General features: G+C 36.7%; 1 protein-coding gene and 1 pseudogene across 3 annotated transcripts in view; one reads left to right on the top strand and one right to left on the bottom strand.

Annotated features, from left to right (window-relative positions):
- Positions 1–20515, top strand: part of LOC101012323 (lysine-specific demethylase 4D) — a 46670-nt gene that overhangs the window by 8604 nt on the left and 17551 nt on the right. Inside the window, exons 1-2 of one of the 3 annotated variants that reach the window (XM_009187133.4) lie at positions 12267–12408; positions 13331–15813. The exons of 1 other annotated variant lie outside the window; for it this stretch is intronic. In XM_009187133.4, coding sequence (XP_009185397.1) covers positions 13677–15248 — 1572 coding nt within the window. In that variant the 5' untranslated portion in view covers positions 12267–12408; positions 13331–13676 and the 3' untranslated portion in view covers positions 15249–15813. Of the gene's footprint in view, positions 1–12266; positions 12409–13330; positions 15814–20515 lie in introns of those variants that run through there. One more of the 3 variants, XM_003910568.3, reaches the window with a different exon arrangement.
- LOC116269951 lies at positions 12633–12756 on the bottom strand (annotated as a pseudogene).

Here is a 20515-nt window from a genome sequence, read left to right as displayed (position 1 = left end):
TTGGAAAAATATATATTCTGCAGCTTGGGAGTACTGAGTTTTATATGTCTGTTGCTTTTTAACTGCTTAATCAGTAGGGTCCTGGTTTATGCCTGTCATCCTTGGGTCTTTTTTACTCTCACAAGTGTCTCAGCTTAGATGGTAAATGGTAGGATATAATTAATGTCAAAGTTTAGAGCCACTCTTATTAAAAATCTTAAATGAGTATAGAATTTCTACCAACTCAGTCAACATTGAACATTTTGCTAGAGATCGTTACTTAAGACTTCCCTATTTCTAAAAAAAAAAAAAAAAGTAAGATACGTGACTATTAAAAAAGAAGAGATATAATTTTAATGATTTTTTCCCTAGAAAATATTATCTACATGGAAAATTCTAGAATTGATGGCCAAGCTAATAGAACTAATAGGAAATAAGAGGTACAAGGTTTGAAAAGGGATGTAAGATCAATAAATAATAAGAAAACTTACTAGAAAAAAAAATTTCCATTTACAGTACACTCAAAAAATTATAAAGTTCCTAAGGTTTTATTTAAGAAAACAGATTCATTATCTTTTTGATGCAAATCTGAAGCTTCATTGATATACACACAACAAGATCTGAATAAATGGATAAATATACCAGTAAATAGGTGGGAATGATCAATGCAGGAGCTATGAAAATATACCTCTAATTTTCCTTTAATTTCAATGCATTCCCAATTTAAATTAACAGTATTTGACAGAACCTGACAGATTTATTCTACAATGAATACTGAAGTTTCACTCTATAAATATACCCAAGATAATTTTGAAAAAAGTTGAATAAGTACACGGAGACTTGCCTAAGTAATTATCCTAAGTGTAAAGCTTTAGTAATTAAAACAATCTAACATTGGCATAGAAATGTACAAATAAATAAATGGACCAGATGAAGAGTTTAGAAAGACATCTATCCTTACATTGTAACTTAGCATATGTGAGAAAAGGATTCCAACTGAATGGGGAAAATGGTGGCAAACAAGTGGATTTCTTTTTTAAAAAAGTTCTCTGTCTTACAATAACAACACAATATTCTAAATGGCCAAAACAAATAAAAGTGAAAAGTAAAGAAAACAATGTTAAGAAAATATGATCTTTTTGACCCCAAAGAATACATGAATTACTTAAATAGTACATAAAGGCACAAATTATAATGGAAAAGATCAATAAATTTGATTACATTTAATTTTTTTCAAATATTAAAAAAACATAAACAATAAATGGAGGTATTGTGCTGAAATAAGTTATTGGCAACAATACAATAGACATATAATTATACCAAACATTTAAAGAACTTTTAAAAATCGGTAGAAAAAGAAAACAATCTAACTGAAAACAATGGGCAAAAGATATAACGGTAATTCAGAAAACTGAAACCTACAAAAGAAATAAATCAGTGAAAAAGTACTTGACTTCACCAGTAAACGGGTCATACAATAACAACAACAACAACAACAACTGCAATAATAAAATAAAAGGAGATAAATCATTTTACCAAATTGCCAACAACTGAAAAGTTGACATTATCTAATGCACCTGGAGGTGTGGAGCAACAGAAACTCCTGTTAGTACATAGGTTAATTAGGATAGCCACTAGGTAGAGCAATTTGACATTGCCTAGTAAAATATAAAATGTTGTTTCTTTATCATTTAGAAATGATAATTCAAAGTATCTAGCCTAGATAAATTGTCACATATAAGAAAGAGAACACACACAGCACTGTAAGTTATAGGAAACACTGGAAGTTATGTAAATACCCACCAATAGGAAAGTGCTTTAATAAAATATATTTTTATAACAGACCGTATATAGTGTATGTATGTGTGTATGTATATATACATATGTGTATCTATGCATATGTGTGTATGTATATATGAATATATCTTGAAACCGTTAATGTTGAATTTAAAAATTGCAGAAAATGAGGCCAGGCGTGGTGGCTTATGCCTGTAATCCCAGCACTTTGGGAGTCTGAAGCTGGCAGATTGCTTGAGCTCAGGAGTTTGAGACCAGCCTGGGCAACATGGCAAATCCCTGTCTCTACAAAAAATAGAAAAATTAACTGGGCATGGTAGCCTGCGCCTATGGTCCAAGCTACTCAAGAGGCTGAGGTGGGAGGGTGGCTTGAGCCTTGGAAAGGGAGGTTGCAGTGAGCCAAGACTGCACCACTGCACACTGAGGTTGTGGTGAGCCAAGACTGCACCACTGCACTCCACCCTGGGCAACAGAACCAGTTCCTTTCTCAGAATTAATGAATAAAAATAAAAATTGTAGAAAATGAGCATATTTAGCATAAAATTATTTATATAAAATAAAAATAGCGGGCCAGACATGGTGGCTCACACCTCTAATCCCAGCACTTTGGGAAGTCAAGGCGGGCAGATCACCTGAGGTCAGGAGTTCGAGACCAGCCTGACCAACATGGTGAAACCCCATTTCTACTAAAAAAATAAATAAATAATTAGCCAGGTTTGATGGCAGGCACCTGTAATCCCAGCTACTCGGGAAGTTGAGGCAGGAGAATCACTTGAACCCAGGAGGCGGAGGTTGCAGTGATCTGAGATCATGCCATTGCACTCCAGCCTGGGCAACATGGCAAGACTCCGTCTCAAAAAAAGAAAAAAATAGCAGATATACAAAACAGTATTATTGATGGATACACAACACATATACACACAAAAAGATACCCAAAGATGGGTAGCCAATTCATGACTAGTTGCTTATAGGCAGGGGTAGAGATAACAGGATTTAAGATTTGGATCAGAGAGGGAATCCCACTTCATCTGAAATATTTATTCTACTTAAAAATACTTGAAGCGGGAGCAAGATTTTTAAGGGATATCTGTTGTTACTACTTTATTCAGCATTACACTGCCAGGGTAATTAGGCAAGAAAAAGAAGATATTCAGATTGAAAAGGAAGAACTAAAACTATCTTTATTGACAGATTGCATGATCTAATATATAGAAAGTCCTAGGTAACTTGCTGAAAAGCACTAAAACTGAAAAAGAAGTCCAGCAAGGTTGCAGGATACAAGATGAATATACATAAATTGATTTCTGTGCATTAGCAGTGAACAATATGAAAACAAAATTTAGAAAACAGTTCCATTCACAATAGTGTCAAAAAGATTAAAATACTTAGGAATAATTTTAACAAAAGAAGTGCAAGACATATACTGGGAACTGGAAAATATTGTCAAGCTAAATGGAAAGACATTCCATGTCAATGGATCAGAAAACTTAATATTTTTAAGATGGTAATGCTCTGCAAATTGAACTCCAGATTGATGCAATCCTACCATAATTCCTGCTGGCTTTTTTCCCCCAGAAATTAAAAATCGATCCTAAAATTCATATAGAAATATAAAGGAACCAGTATAGCCAAGACAATCTTGAAAAAAAAAAAAAAAAGAATTTGGAGGGCTCACACTTTTCTGTTTCAGACCTTACTACAGAGCTCTAATAGACATTGCTATAAGGATAAACATGCTTCAATGGAATAGAATTGAAAGTCCAAAATAAACTCTTAGGTTTATGGTTAATTGATTTTCAACAAAAGTTTCAAGACAGTTCAATGGAGAAAGAATAACAAATGGTGCTGGAACAACTCAATATCCCCATGCAAAAGAATGAACTAGGATTCCTACCTCTCAGCATACACAAAAATTAAGATTGATCGTGAGCCTGAATATGAGCTAAAACTGTAAAACACCTAGAAGAAAACAGGATAAATCTTTGTGATCTTTCACTGGGCAATAATTTCTTAGACACAAAGCCAAAAGCACAAGCAACAACAAAAATTGATAAGATGGGCTTCATCAAAATTCAATACCTGTGCACTTTGAAAGACATAGTCAAGAAAGTGAAAAGAAAACCTACAGACCTGGAGACCACATTTTCAAATCATATATTCAATAAAGGACTTGTAACCAGAACACATAATGAACTCTTGCAACTCAGTAATAAGAAAACAAATAAAGAATAAGCAAAGGATTTGAATAGAAATTTCTCCAAATAGATATATGAATGGCCAATAAGCTTAAGAAAAGATGTGCAATATCATGAGTCATTAAGGAAAGGCAAATGAAAACCACAATGAGGCCAGGCATGGTGGCTCGCACCTGTAATCCCAACATTTTGGGAGGCCAAGGTGAGAGGATTGCTTAAGCCCAGGAGTTCAAGACCAGCCTGGGTAACATAGTGAGACTCTGTCTCTACAAAAAAATTTAATAAAAAGTCAGGCATGTTGATGTGTGCCTGTTAGTTCCAGCTACTTGGGAAACTGAGGCAGGAGGATTACCTGAACCTAGGAGGTTGAGGCTGCAGTGAGCTGTGATCATGCCACTGCACTCCAACCTGGGCAAACAGAATGAGACCCTGTCTTAAAAAACTAAAAATTAAAATCCACAAAATTACTACTTTTTACCTGCTAGAATTGCTATAATGAAAAAGACATAAGTATTGATGTGGATGTTCCGAAATTGGAACCCTCATATATTGCTGGTTATAAATGTTACATTTACTTTGAAAAACTGTGTAGCAACTTCTTAAAACGTGAAATACGCAGTTATCACATGGTTCAGCAATCATACTCCTAGGTATCTACCCAAGATAAAAACACATTCACACATAAACTTGTACATAAATGTTCATGACAGTATTATTCATATGTCCCCAAATGAAAACAACCCAATTATCCATCAAATGATGAATGGATAAGTAAAATGCAGTATATCCATACCATAGATTATTATTTGGTCATAAGAAACAAAATACTGATACATACTACAACATGGTTGAACCTCAAAAACATGTTGCATGAAAGAAGCCAGACACAAAATATTGCATGTTATATTCCATTTATATTAAATGTCCAGAGTGGGCAAATCTATACAGATAGAAAGTAGATTAGTGGTTGCCTGGAGTTAGGGGTGGAAATGGGCTGTGACTGCAAATGGAACAAGGTTTGTTTTTGAAGTGATAGAAGTATTCTAAAATTAGGTTTTGGTTATGGTCACACAGCACTGTAAATATACTAAAAACCATCGAAGTGTACACTTAAAATTGATGAATTTCGTGTTGTGTAAATTATATCTCAATAAAGTTGTTTAAAAACTACTTGAAGCAAATTTGATAAACTATTAAGGTTTCAGTTCTGGCTGGTTGGAATGCACACCACAAATTCAGGCCCCAATATGAAAGGAGATGAACATATAAATGTAGAGTCTTTTCATTATAGTCTTACGTTCAACTGCTGACAGGTGCCCCCATCTTCAAAGGAAATGAATAGGTTCTTGTCGGAGCACTCTCAGTGATGCCTACCAGTCATATGTAGCAAACGCAATTCTTTAGTACCTGACTCAAATACAAGCCAAGAATAACTAGACATACGAGGAAAACATTTAACATGAAAGACAGAAACCAAGACATTGTGGAAGGGTGAACTCAGAGGAAACAGACACAATGTAGAGAGCAAATAAAACTTAAACATTCTTATAATACTTAGAGAAGAGAAAATCTGCAGCCATGGAAATTTTCAGAAATATATAATGAAAGGAATATTCAGAGAACAAAAAAAAAATTACTGGAAATTAAAAATAATTTCCAGAAGGTTTGGAAGATAATAACAAAAGAAAAAGCTTTAGGAAATGGAGGGTAAAGAAAATTAGAGAATCAATTGAGAGGTTGCTGTCTAACGGTATTTGCTGTCTAATGGTATTTCCAGAGAAGAAGAAAAGTGAAAATGTAGAAAGGAATGTCAAAGGAATGATGTAAGACAATTTCACATCAAGGAACAACATAAGTTTCTATATTGAAAATTATAGCACAATAATTGACAAAGAAGACTTACCAATTATATCTTAATGAAATCTTAGAAAACAAGGAACAGAAGAATACCCTAATAGTGTTCAGAGAGTAAAGACATTACAAAAAGGAACAGAAAACAGGTTTTGGATTTTTGGAAGGTGGAATTCAGCAGAACAATGTCTTGAAAATCCTGAAAGAAGAGCACGAGGATAGACAAAGACATTTTCAGACTCAGACATGCATACTTTGGGAGAGATATGTGATATTTGTGGCCATCCAATAACTTTAAATTCCCTTTTTATTTTTCGGTAAACCTCCAACTTTATGATCCCTGCCTCACCAAGGTCAGAGCCAGAACTCAATTATCCAGAATCTATTGTAGTGAAGACATAGAGATATGACCTAGACTCTTCCAATCAGACATTCCCATGGAGGACTATAATGTAAAGAAATATGAGGAAGTAGATTTCATGACAGATCTGTTCCTGGAGAAGGGTAGTGACAGACGGTGACCTTTCAGAGGCAGCAGTAGCTTAGACTCTAATTGGAAATGTCCCTTGCCCAGAGTCTTTGGTGCCTTTGACCAGAGGATGTATAGGAATGCCTAACTATTGTTTGTTGAGTAATCTGGATATTGTTCCTGGATACACAGGCTCCAATCCTTAGTCTCTGGTCCTGCTGAAGATTCTGTGAGCTACTTAATAATCTCTAATGAAGCTTCTAAGGATCCTTCTGGTAGATATGCTTTACCAACACAAGGGAGTAAACCAGAAAGGAGACTTGAGATGGGGGGAGTCAAGATCTAACATAATAGAGAGGGAAAGGGAACCCCTAGGATTACAATGACTAGAAACCTCAAGATGCAGGTCATGCAACAACCTGAAGACAAGAATCAGTCTAGACTCAAGTAAGCATCTGAGGGCTCCAGTAAGAATATTTCTGAGAAAAGAAATCTGATTCAGTACCAGATGTGTTTTATGCATTTAGAAGAGATTTACCTTTCTGGAAATGAATCTGGGAATGAATTAATGTAAAGTATAAAGCCAAGCAAATGAAAGAATGAGACAATTATTAACTACTGGATAAATAAAAATTTATACATGTATATAGAATTCACTATAAGCCAAAGGGGATTTTTTTAAAAAGTTAAAAAAGTTACTCACTAGTTTACAGAATCTCTGGGAGAGTCCATGTAAGTCCAAACTTACATGCTACTCAAGACATGTATTTAAAATGTATTGACAGTCCAAAGAAGCATATATTAGATAATCCTTAAAACTCAATAGAGTGGTGTGTTCTTGTAGATGGATTCAGGAAGACTTCTGGCTCCTGCCTCTCTCTGCTGCCAGATAGCACTGTTACTGCTGCAGTATCCATGCAATAGATGAAAATAAAGATGATTTGAATGAGGTTAATAATCCCATGTTCAATTTATTATATGTCACAATGAAATAATAAAGCTGCCCTTAAGATGCTGGATTTAAAGGCCAAGTCCCAAACTGTGGGTTTTAGGTCACAATTTAATCTATACAGTCCGTGCCTGATACTTGCTGCCATGTGTCTTTCTCCTTTATATCCAGACTCCTCTAGATGTTCATAAAAAGAAGTCCACACCAAATATTGGCATTTGTAGGCACAAAAGGTACAGGGAAAGTTGGCTTTAACCATCTTTTTCTTCCTTTCCTGTCCTTTTCCTTCCTTCCTTCCTTCCTTCCTTCCTTCCTTCCTTCCTTCCTTCTTTCCATCCTTTCTTCCTCCCTCCCTCCCTACCTCCCTTCCTCCCTCCCTCCCTCCCTCCCTCCCTTCCCTTTCTTCTTCCTTCTTTTTTTGGACTGAGTTTTACTCTTCTTGCCCAGGCTGGAGTGCAATGGCGCGATCTCGGCTCACTGCAGCCTCCACCTCCCAGGTTCAAGTGATTCTCCTGCCTCAGCCTCCCAAGTAGCTGGGATTACAGGCCACCACCACGTCTGGCTAATTTTTGTATTTTAAGTAGACAGGATTTCACCATGTTGGCCAGACTGGTCTTGAACTCCTCATCTCAGGTATCCTGCCCACCTTGGCCTCCCAAAGTGCTGGGATTACAGGCGTGAGCTACCACACCCACCTTTACCTTCCTTTTCTCATGCAGCTTATCAAGAAGGGTCTATCAAAGCATTTGGGTCGGAGACGTGTAGATATTTTGGAGAGAGAAGCAAGCATATCTCATGGAAGAGACTTATTCCCTTAAGACAAGTGCCCATTAGAGATGACAGCTGCTTGTCAAGTAAGACACATTCTGGAGAGCTGCCACCTCAACAGCTTGTATTAAGCACCAAATAAATGTAGCACTCGTGGAGTATAGAAGATAGAATTCTCACCAAGGTCTGAGGTTGGTATAGAAAGATCCCTGATGTGGAGAGCCTCAGATTGGTCTGGAAGGCAGAGTTTATAACTTAGAAAAGAGAAGGAAGAGATAAGTGAAGCAAGGGAAGAAAAGCATAGAGTCAAGAACAAGGATTAGGAGTATTTGACTAGAACTAAGTTTCTATAAGAAAATTGAGATAAATTTGGGAAACAAGAAGCAATAAAGATGTGGTTTAAACACAATCATTGACTTTGTTCCTTTCCAAACCTCACTAAAGTGACAGTAACAGGGTTTTTGTTTTAAGAAGTGAACTTACAAAGACAGAAAATGGTAAAGGAAAACAGGTAGTGGCCAGTTTTGGAAATTGGAAAGCAGATGGACAAGTATAAACTGATTTATCAAACACCAGAAAGTTGAGTCCTAAATTGGCAACGAGGAAAGCCAAGAAACAAAACAATTGTCTCTACAGAATCCAAAAGGCTTAGGATGTCATGGCATTGGGTACCTCTGGGAGTGACAGTTAAAATGAGGCTAAGGAGAATTTGTTGAAAGTCTGTCTAACAAAATAGAGCCCTAGGTTCCCACCCTCCTCTAAGCAGCTGGATAAACTGTGCCTCTTACACCCTGGCAGAAGACTGAGCTTCATTTTCTAGAGTAGGAAAAAAAGGTGGCCTCTGGAGTGGGAATTTCCAGATACTTTTGAGAGTGTGGTTGTCATAGGGAAAATAAGTTGATAAAGTGAACTGTACAAGTAGGGTACTTTTAGAAATGTGTAGCCTCTTTTGCCATTTGGTAGGAAAGTCAGACCTGTACCCTCCAGCAGAAAGATTGAAGCATCTTTTGTGTTGAGTATGACCAGCTCTAGAAATACCAGTGTTAGGAGTTCACCTAGGAAACAGCCCAGTTAGAATATCATGCAGGGAAGCATAATCAATAAAACCATTCATGTACCCTGAGCTTCTAATCTGCCTTTTTTTGTGCTGTACTTTTATATATAAGGCAATTACTAAAGGTCAGCAGACATTGAGGAAAGCCTTAGGTGAAAGCAAAAAAAAGAAAGATAAAATGGACAAAAGGCAATTTCAAAGAAACAGACCATGCAGGGAGAAAAACAAAATAGAATTTCAAAAACCATTGAGATTTTAGTATTGAGAGATAAAAGAAGAAATGCTCCCATGAAGCAAGAATAAGACAGTAAGAAAGAAAGGAATGTACATACATGCAGAAACTCTCAGGTAACAGAAATGATCTCTGGAAATTAAAAATTTGGAGAAATGAAAAAGACAGAGAAAGGAAGTTTAGAGATACAGATGAAGAAATTTTTTAGAAAATAAAATGCAGTGATAAAGCAATAGAAAATTTCGGGAAGGGGAAAACAAAGAAGTAAAAATTAAAGGTCTAATTCATGAGAGGTTCAATATCCAAATAAGAGGAGTTAATATACAGATGAACAGGAGTAGAGGAAATCAAAGAAAGAACTAAAAAAAAAAAAAAAAAAAAAATCCTGAAATTAAAGAACTTCATTTTTGAGACTGATAAAATTTAAGAATATGGGTTCAAAAAAAGCTTCTATAAACGTTGATAGAGAGAAACAACCTAAAATAAACAACACACACAATGAACAGGTCATCTGTAAAGAACCAAGAATCATATTCATATCCTCTTCATACTCATGCTCACACCAATACCCACACAATAATTTCAAAAGTTAATAACTATTCTCTCCAAAATACAGATTAAAAGTATAATTAAAGTCAGAATTAAAGGTGCAATTAGCATATACAAAGGAAAAAAACTATGATAATATCTCCATCTAGATGAAGGAGTATTATAACTTTCTAAACATGAAAAGCACGAAAAATATTACAAAGGAAAATGAAACATTGTATGTCAAAAACATTTTTGTTAAATAAATTTAAAGAAATACAAGTTAAATGACAAACTGGCAAAAAATAACATATCTAACAAAAGGGTTTAATATGTAAAATATTGATGTAATTAATATGTAAAATGTTTATATAAGTAGGCAAGAAAATACCTTGGGACCCGATTAGAAGAAAACGGTCAAAGGATGTGAACCAATACATAAGATGAAATCCAAAAGACTAATATTTATGAAAAAAATCAAAATCAACCTTAGTGGTAGTCCAAGAAATGTAAATTAAAAGTTGATCTAACTTTTTAACTACCAAAATTAGTAAAATATATATTTTTTCTAAGTAAAGTTGGCCAGTGTTCAGGATGTAAAATATGTTTTTTCTTTAAAGTTTTGGCAACATGTATTAAAGATCTTAAAATATTTAAATTTTATAATGTAATTTCATTTTTAAGTATCTTAATCTAAGAAATTTCATTCAACCAATATTTTACAGGAGAAATGAATTTCTAAACTTCCTTTCTCTTTGTCTTTTTCATTTCTCCAAATTTTTATGTTTTAGATACTGAAATACGGACTACATATTTAAGTAAAAGTGATTCGTAATAATCGTGGAAAAGTGAAAACAAAATAGCTGTCCAATAATAGAGGAAAAGTTTAATCACTTGTCTATATAGAGTAGAATTTTTTCAGTTATCAAATATATTATGCTTATAAATTATTTTAAATAAGTAGTAGATTTTCTAACTGAGACAAAAATTCGATTAAACACAGCATTTAGATATTGACTATCAGAAGAAACAATGGCTGATATCTGAGGCATTTGGTCAACAATCCCCCACTTGAAGTAATAGATTTGAAATACATAAGCAGCAAGAAAGACAAACAGGCTCTCCTATTGTCCTACAGTTTGGGTAAGAGCTGTAGTGAAAAGGACTTTAAACTTACTCAGCTTCACTTCTTAACTTCCCCAGTTTAACACCCCCCAACACACACACAGCAAGAAGCTTAGGAGGCATTATTTCTAAAAGACCCAAAGAAAGACTTTCTAATTTCCAGAAATCCATTAATTTTAAGGGATCAAGTATTATTTTTTAAATTACTCTGATAAGAAGAAAATACTTTTCTTTGGTTGTCAGAACTGTCAAGTTTTCTTAGATGATGAATTCTGCCTTATTGTGATTACTGTGGGTAAGGGCAAAATGGAAGAGTATCAAGTGACAGTGTAATTATTCTCTACTGGTAGCTATGGCTCCAGTTGAAAGAAGCAAGAAGTAGTCTCACAACAAAAGCAACCACTGAAGACTCATAGAGAAGTGACTCATTTGGCTAGAACACTGAAGGATCACTCTGTCATTGTACCCGGCAAATTCTAAGCAGTTATTTTTTTTTTTGGAGCACAGTCACACTTACACATTGTAGTATTTCCTTTTGATATGCAACATCTGAAGACTATATGTATAAGAAGACATTGCATCATTCTTCCTAGAATCCTTAGAAATGTAGAAAAGAAATAATGTAGTTTATAAAACAGATACAAAGTGCTCGATCCAAAGCTTATTTTACTTGTATATTCAAAAAGAAATACGGATTTGTGTGATTTTTCATAGTCAGCATTTTGTTATTTCTTGAGGGAGAGACCCTCAGCATGGTATTTAAGTTTCTGATATTTAATTATCCTTCTACATTGTCTCACTTTTCTCTTTTCATTTCTTTAGAGCAAGTTTTCTAATAGAAAGAATGAAATATTTTATTTTATATTCCAAAAATATAAAGAATTCATAATAAAATCATTGTCGAATAATTTTTAAGATTAAAAAATTGGGGCCGGGTGCGGTGGCTCAAGCCTGTAATCCCAGCACTTTGGGAGGCTGAGGCGGGTGGATCACGAGGTCAGAAGATCGAGACCATCCTGGCTACCTGGTGAAACCCCGTCTCTACTAAAAAATACAAAAAACTAGCCGGGCGAGGTGGCGGGCGCCTGTAGTCCCAGCTACTCAGGAGGCTGAGGCAGGAGAATGGCGGGAACGCGGGAGGCGGAGCTTGCAGTGAGCCGAGATCGGGCCACTGCAATCCAGCCTGGGCGACAGAGCGAGACTCCGTCTCAAAAAAAAAAAAAAAAAAAAAAAAAAAAAAAAAAAAAAAATGGGATGAGATTGGGAGACTATCATATGATACAGGTAATCTTGTCACTTGTACATCCTCAGTGTCTCGCTTGAGTAGTGACAACATTAAGTAGGAGAGGAAGACAAGCTGGATCCTTGGGTTCTTCTATAAGGAAGATAAAGAGAGCACACCCTGTGGTGTCTAGATGTCCTTGGGGCTTCACTGTAGACTATCATTGGACCCTCTGACAGGTACTGACCATATGTCTGGGAAAAGGGAGATGTAATATTCAATGGTGACTATGTAGCACAATATTGCCCTTGGTAGAAATAAAGACATATAAAGGAGTAACTTAGTTTCAGGAGAAAGATCATCAATTTGTATTAAACCAGTTGACTTTCATGGGCTCAGTGGGCCATCCAAGATGGAGAAGGAAAGCAGAAGCTTGGGAGAGAGTCAGTTACTGGAGAAAGCTATGACAATAAATAACATGTTTAAAGGGAAACAGCGTGGTACTAACGGAAGCCCTGAACATAAATAGGAATTTTAAGAAATATAGATTACTACACTTGATCTTAGCCAAAAGGCCAAGAAGCAATTCAAACACAGATTACTTTGCCTCCTTTTCACCTTTATATAAATGGAATTATGTAATAGGTATTCTTTTGAGTCTTGATAATTTTACTCAATATTGATCTTTAAAACTGCATTTTCATGTGACTTTTGTTTATCTTCATTGCTAGATGGTATTCTGTTGTGTGAATATACTGCAGTGTACCTATTCATTCCATGCTGATGGACATTTGGGTTGTTTACACTGTTTGGCTACCAAAAACAATGTTGTTATGAATATTATTGGATGTGACTTTCAGCTCACAACCATACACGTTTCCTAAGCATGTGGAACAGTTGGATCACAGCACATGTGTATGTTCAGTTTTAGAAGATACTGTTCAAACAGTTTTCCAAAGTGATTATAGTGCTTCATATTCTCTGTAGTAGGGTATGACAATTCCCACTGTTCCACATCCACACCACCACTTGACTTATCAATCTTATAAAATTTTAGCCTCTCTTTTTAATATTAGTATTCTATTCGGGTATTTAATTTGTGGATGCCTAATACTTTTTTCCAAATATAAATTTTTAATCTCTGTGTATTCTTTCTTTTAGATTTCGTTCTAAACACTGAAGACATACTCTGCTACATTTGGGTCACACCCCCAGCTCTAAGTAATTTAATAGACTTTAAGAAGATAGAGCCCAGCAGCAACTGAAACATAACAGAGTTGCAGGGTCAGCTAACATTAATGCCTGGGCAAAGCTGTTGCCCAGAGTGGAATCTCACTAGTGAATAAACAAGCCCGAGAAAAATTATCATCTCATTTGCAAAAAAAAGTAGGCTGGTAGACCCTCCTACCTCATAGATACACCAACCCAATTTTTTTAAAAGTAGCATTTTCCTACATTGTCAACTATCTGGAACATACCTAAACACTGGGAGTTTACTGCTTATTAAATGGAAACTATGAAGTCTAAGGCCAACTATGGCCAGAATCCAAATTGTAACATAATGATATTTCATCCAACCAAAGAAGAGTTTAATGATTTTGATAAATATATTGCTTACATGGAATCCCAAGGTGCACACAGAGCTGGCTTGGCTAAGATAGTTCCACCCAAAGAATGGAAAGCCAGAGAGACCTATGATAACATCAGTGAAATCTTAATAGCCACTCCCCTCCAACAGGTGGCCTCTGGGCGGGCAGGGGTGTTTACTCAATACCATAAAAAAAAGAAAGCCATGACCGTGGGGGAGTATCGCCACTTGGCAAACAGTAAAAAATATCAAACTCCACCACACCAGAATTTCGAAGATTTGGAGCGAAAATACTGGAAGAACCGCATCTATAATTCACCAATTTATGGTGCTGACATCAGTGGCTCCTTGTTTGATGAAAACACTAAACAGTGGAATCTTGGGCACCTGGGAACAATTCAGGACCTGTTGGAAAAGGAATGTGGGGTTGTCATAGAAGGCGTTAACACACCCTACTTGTACTTTGGCATGTGGAAGACCACATTTGCTTGGCACACGGAGGACATGGACCTTTACAGCATCAACTACCTGCACCTTGGGGAGCCCAAAACTTGGTATGTGGTGCCCCCAGAGCATGGCCAGCGCCTGGAACGCCTGGCCAGGGAGCTCTTCCCAGGCAGTTCCCGGGGCTGTGGGGCCTTCCTGCGGCACAAGGTGGCCCTTATCTCGCCTACAGTTCTCAAGGAAAATGGGATTCCCTTCAATCGCATAACTCAGGAGGCTGGAGAGTTCATGGTGACCTTTCCCTATGGCTACCATGCTGGCTTCAACCATGGTTTCAACTGTGCGGAGGCCATCAATTTTGCCACTCCACGATGGATTGATTATGGCAAAATGGCCTCTCAGTGTAGCTGTGGGGAGGCGAGGGTGACCTTTTCCATGGACGCCTTCGTGCGCATCCTGCAACCTGAGCGCTATGAGCTGTGGAAACGTGGGCAAGACCGGGCAGTTGTGGACCACATGGAGCCCAAGGTACCAGCCAGCCAAGAGCTGAGCACCCAGAAGGAGGTCCAGTTGCCCAGGAGAGCAGCGCTGGGCCTGAGACAACTCCCTCCTCACTGGGCCCGGCATTCCCCTTGGCCTCTGGCTGCCCGCAGTGGGACACGCTGCCACACCCTTGTGTGCTCTTCACTCCCACGCCGATCTGCAGTTAGTGGCACTGCTACGCAGCCCCGGGCTGCTGCCGTCCACAGCTCTAGGAAGCCCAGCTCAACTCCATCATCCACCCCTGGTCCATCTGCACAGATTATCCACCCATCAAATGGCAGACGTGGACGTGGTCGCCGTCCTCAGAAACTGAGAGCTCAGGAGCTGACCCTCCAGACTCCAGCCAAGAGGCTCCTCTTAGCGGGCACAACATGCACAGTTTCAGGCCCAGAACCTGAGCCCCTACCTGAGGGTGGGGCTTTGATGGACAAGCCTGTACCACTGAATCCAGGGCTCCAGCATCCTGTCAAGGCTTCTAGGTGCAGCTGGGCCCCTGTGCCCTAAGCCCACGGGCTGCCTTTATGTCCTACTACCCTGCTGTGTGGCAGTTTGATGAAACTGGTTACATTTACATCCCAAAACTTTGAGTTTGCAGGACTCTGGTCATGCATGAAAGAGCCCCTCTGGTGATGCCCTTGGATGCTGCCAAGTCCATGATAGTTTTCAATTTTGCAATACTTTGTTCTTCCTACTGGACCCTGGAATGTGTTTGGATATTGCTAAAATCTATTTCTGCAGCTGAGGTTTTATCCACTGGACACATTTGTGTCTGAGAACTAGATCTTGTTGAGGTTAGCATAACTTGGTATATGCAACTACCATCCTCTGGGCCACAGTGGAAGCTGCTGCACTTGTGAAGAATCCTGAGCTTTGATTCCTTTTCAGTCTACCCATTTGTCTCTTCCCCTCCCCTACCCCCTTTTTCTTATAAAACTAGGTTCTTTTTACAGATAAGGTCAGTAGAGTTCCAGAATAAAAGAGATGACTTTTCTGAGTTATTTATGTACTTAAAATATGTTGTCACCAGTATTTGTTCCCAAATATATTAAAGGTAATCAAAATGTTAAAATCTGATTTTATTTCAAATATCGTGTCTTCAACCTGTGTGTATACGTGTGTGTGTGTGTAGATAATTCTTTATGTACTTCATGATTATTTGAAAACATGTCATGTGTGGTGGTGAATGAGCTCAGGGGATGGTTGTCACATTATGGCTGTCCAGCTGAGTAGTGGGGCTGGGTTGCATTCAGGCTTCAAGGATGGTGGATTAGTCCGTTCTTGCATTGCTATAAAGGAACACCTGAAACTGGGTAATTTATAAATAAAAGAGGTTTAATTCCCTCACAGTTTCACAGGCTATACAGGAAGCATGATGCTGGCATCTGCTCAGCTTCTAGGGAAGCCTTAGGAAACTTAGAATCATGGGTGAAGGGGAAGCAGGCATTTCATGTGGTTGGAGCAGGAGAAAGAGAGGGGGATGGTGCCACACACTTTAAATGACCAGATCTCATGAGACCTCACTCACTATTGCAAGGATAGTACCAAGAGGGATGATGCTAAACCATTCATGAGAAACCCAATCCCATGATCCACGTACCTCCAACCAGGCCTCACCTCCAGCACTGGGGATTACAATTTGACATGCAATTTTGTTGGGACACAAACCCAAACCATGTAAGATGGCTTGATAGGGTCAACCTGGTGCTTAGCTAAATAGCAGGACCCAAGTTTCTGGGAAAGATGAGCAGCCCTAAGATAAAAGTACCATTATCTAACTAGTTTTTCTCACAGGCTCCACTGCCTTTTCAAAGCTGTGTGTATATTTCACACTGGTAACTCACCTACTCAGCCCAGTAAACAAGTCTCCAAACAAGTGAACAAGACCATTTCAACTAGTAATGTGTACTGTGTAGAAATTAAAGCAGAATTGAATGGCAGAGCAGAATGAGTAGGTGCTGGCCCAGTTGCTGGTCCCAGAAGGCTTCACAGAGGTGGAGACCTTTCTGAGACCCAATTGACAAAATAAGAAGATCCAGAGCAGAGTTTTCCACCTATAGGGAACAGTAAGTGCAATAGACCTACCTTGGAACTTGGGGATCTTGTTTTTCCAGGAATGCAAGATAAGCTCATTTGTTTCTGGGGCATAGAGAGGAAGGAGAGAGGCGGGGGCAAAGCATGTAGGGCCTTGTGTCTCACGTTAACTACATTATTTGATATTCTTCAACTTGAGAAGGCACTGGAAGTTTAAAACAGCAGTTGATAAAATGTGACTTACACATTAAATAATCAGCTTAGTTGTTCTGTGGAGAATGTATAGACGAGAAGCAGTTAGGCCATCTAAGTAATAATACAAGTGACAGTGATGGTTACTTAGACTTCTGTTTCCATATTGAAAATGTACACAAGTTAACTTGTAAATGGCTTTTATCACATTGAGGTGCTTTTTTAATACCTAATATGTTGACAGTTTTTAATCATGAAAAAGTGTTGAATTTTGTCAAATGCTTTTTCTGCATGTATTGTGATCATATGATCCCAATATAATATATAGTGTAGCACACTGTGTATCATATAGTGTATCAATTAACATATAGTATATCACATTGATTTGCATATGTTGATTCATTTAATGTTCTGTGAAATTCAGTTTGGCATTATTGCATCTATGTTCATCAGGAATATTAGCCTGTGATTTTCTTTTCTTGATGCATCCTTGTCTGGCTTTGATATCGTGGTGGTGCTGGTCTTGTAAAGTGAGTTTGAAAGTATTCTCTTAAATTGTTTGGAAGTGTTTGAGGAGAATTTTTCTTAATTATTCTTTAAAACTTAGGAAGAAGTTATCATTGAAGACATTAGGTAATATGCTTTTATTCAATAGGAAACTTTTTTATTACTCATTTAATTTACTTATTAGTTATTGGTCTGTTCACATATTTTGTGTCTTCATGATTCAGTTTTAATAGGTTGTATGTTTCTAGGAATTTATGCATTTCTTCTAAGTTACCCAATTTGTTATATAATTGTTCATGGTAGTGTATTATCCTTTGTATTTCTGTGGTGTCAGTTGTAATGACCCTTATTTATAATTTCATTTTTGCCTCTTCTCTCTTTTTTTCTGTATCTGGCTGAAGGTTTGTCAATTGTGTTGTCTTTTAGAAAAACCAGCTCTTAATTTCATTGATCTTTTCTATTGATTTTCTAGTCTTTATTTCATTTACTTCTGCTCTGATCTTTATTAGTTTTTTAATCTGATGACTTTAAGCTTAGTTTTTTTTTCCTAGTTCCTTGAGGTATAACATTAGATTATTAGAGATCTTGCACTTTTCCTAATGTAGGTGTTTATCAATTAAGCTTCTCTCTTAGAACTTTTTTTGCTGTAACTCCTAAGTTTTGTATGTTATATGTTCATTTTCATTTCTCTCAAGATATTTTTTGAATTTCCTTTGATTTATTCTTTGACCTGTTCAAGACTGTGTTGTTTAATTTTCACATAATTTTAAAATTTCCAATTTTCTTTCTGTTACTTCTTTCTAAGTTTATATCATTGTGGTCAGAAAAGATGCTTGACATGATTTAATCTTCTTACATTTGTTAAGATTTGTTATGTGGCCTAACGTGATCTATCCTGGAAAATGTTCCTTGCTGTTAGATGAAATGTTTTGTATATGTTTGACAGGTCCATTTGGTCTATAGTGCTGTTCAAGTCCTCTGCTTCTTTATTGATTATGTTTGGGTGATATATCTTTGGTTGAAATTGGGGTAATTAAGTCCCCTAATATTATTATTGTATTGCTATATACATGTATATACACATATGTATGTATAAATAGTAAATATTAGAACTGCGGGATATATATATTATTGTGTTGCTATATATATGCATATATACATATATTTGCTTTATATATATAAAGTAGGTGCTCTGATGTTGGGTGCATATATATGTACAATTGTTATATCCCTCAGTTCTGTTAATATTTGCTTTATATATGTATATATATATATAAAGTAGGTGCTCTGATATTGGGTACACATGTATTTACAACTGTTATATTTTCCTGATGAATTGACTACTTTGTCATTATATAATGACCTTCTTTGTCTCTTGTGATAGTTTTCTTAAGTTCTATTTTATCTGATGTAAGTGTAGCTACCTCTGCTCTCTTTTAGTTACTGCTTGCATGGAATATCTTTTCTTCATCTCTGCACTTTCAGCCTATGTAGATCCTTAAAGGTAAAGCCTCTGCACTTTCAGCCTATGTAGATCCTTAAAGGTAAAGTGAGTCTCTTGTAGGCAGCATATAATTGGATCCCATTTGTTTAAAACCTATTTAGCCACTCAGTGTCTATTCATTGGGGAATTTAATCCATTACAGTTAATAATATATGATAAGTCCAAGTTCATATCATACTCAAAGGTGAAAAGCTAAAAGCTTTTTCTATAAGATAAGGAACAAGACAAGGATTCCCACTCTTACCAATTCTTAGTTAAAAAAGAAAGAAAAGGCATCCAGACTGGAAAGGAAGTAATGAAATTGTATCTGTTGGATCTTACCAAAATCAACATACAAAAATCAGTAGCATTTCTACACACTTAGAACCAACAATGCAAAAAAAGAAACAATTTCATTTACAATAGCGTTAAAGACTAAAACATAACTAGAAATAAATTTAAGGAGGAAAAAGATCTAGACAGTGAAAACTGTAAAACATTGAAGAAATTAAAGAACACAAATTAATGGAAATGTATCCTGTTTTCATATGTTAGAAAAATTAATATTGTTAAAAGTTCTATATTAACCAAGTAATCTATGGATTCAATGCAATCCCTATCAAAATTACAGTGGCATTTTTTTATAGAAATAGAGAAATACATCTTTACATTTGCATGGAAGCACAAAAGACTCCAAATAGCCAAAGAAATCTGGAGCCAAAAAACACAAAGCTGGAGGCATCACAGTACCTTACTGCAAAGTCTACTACAAATCTGTAGTATCAAAACAGCATGGCAGTGGCATATAAACAGACACATAGACAAGTGGAACAGCATAATGAGCCAAGAAGTAAACCCATGCATTTATGGTCACTTGATCTTTGTTAAAGATGCCAAGAACACACAATGGGGAAAGGACAATCTCTTCAGTAAATGATTCTAGGAAAACTGGATAATCCACATGGGGAAGAATGAAATTAAATCCTCATCTCACACCATATACAAATATCAACCCTAAATAGTTAAAATAATTAAAACATAATACCAGAAGCTGTAAAACTACTAGAAGAAAACAGGGAAAAAACGTCCTTTTTTGGTGTGGTGCAGATTTTTTATTTGATTTATTTATATTTTTAAATTTTTAATTTCCATAGGTAATTGGGGAACAGGTGGTGGTTGGTTACATGAGTAAGTTCTTTAGTGGTGATTTGTGAGATTTTGGTGCACCCATCACTCAAGCAGCATACACTGCACCCAATTTGTAGTCTTTTATTCCTCACCCCCTTCCCACCCTTTCCCCTTGAGTCCCCAACATCCATTGTGTCATTCTTGTGCCTTTGCATTCTCACAGCTTAGCTCTCACTTATGAGTGAGAACATATGATGCTTGGTTTCCCATTCCTGAGTTATTCACTTAGAATAATAGTCTCTAATCCCATCCAGGTTGTTGTGAATGCTGTTAACTCATTCCTTTTTATGGGTGAGTAGTATTCCGTTATGTATATATATACCACCATTTGTTTATCCACTTATTGATTGATGGGCATTTGGGTTGGTTC

Source organism: Papio anubis, chromosome 12 (genome assembly GCF_008728515.1).
Source record: "Papio anubis isolate 15944 chromosome 12, Panubis1.0, whole genome shotgun sequence".
In the NCBI taxonomy this organism is placed as follows: Eukaryota; Metazoa; Chordata; class Mammalia; order Primates; family Cercopithecidae; genus Papio; species Papio anubis.
This window is presented reverse-complemented; position numbering and strand designations above follow the sequence as displayed.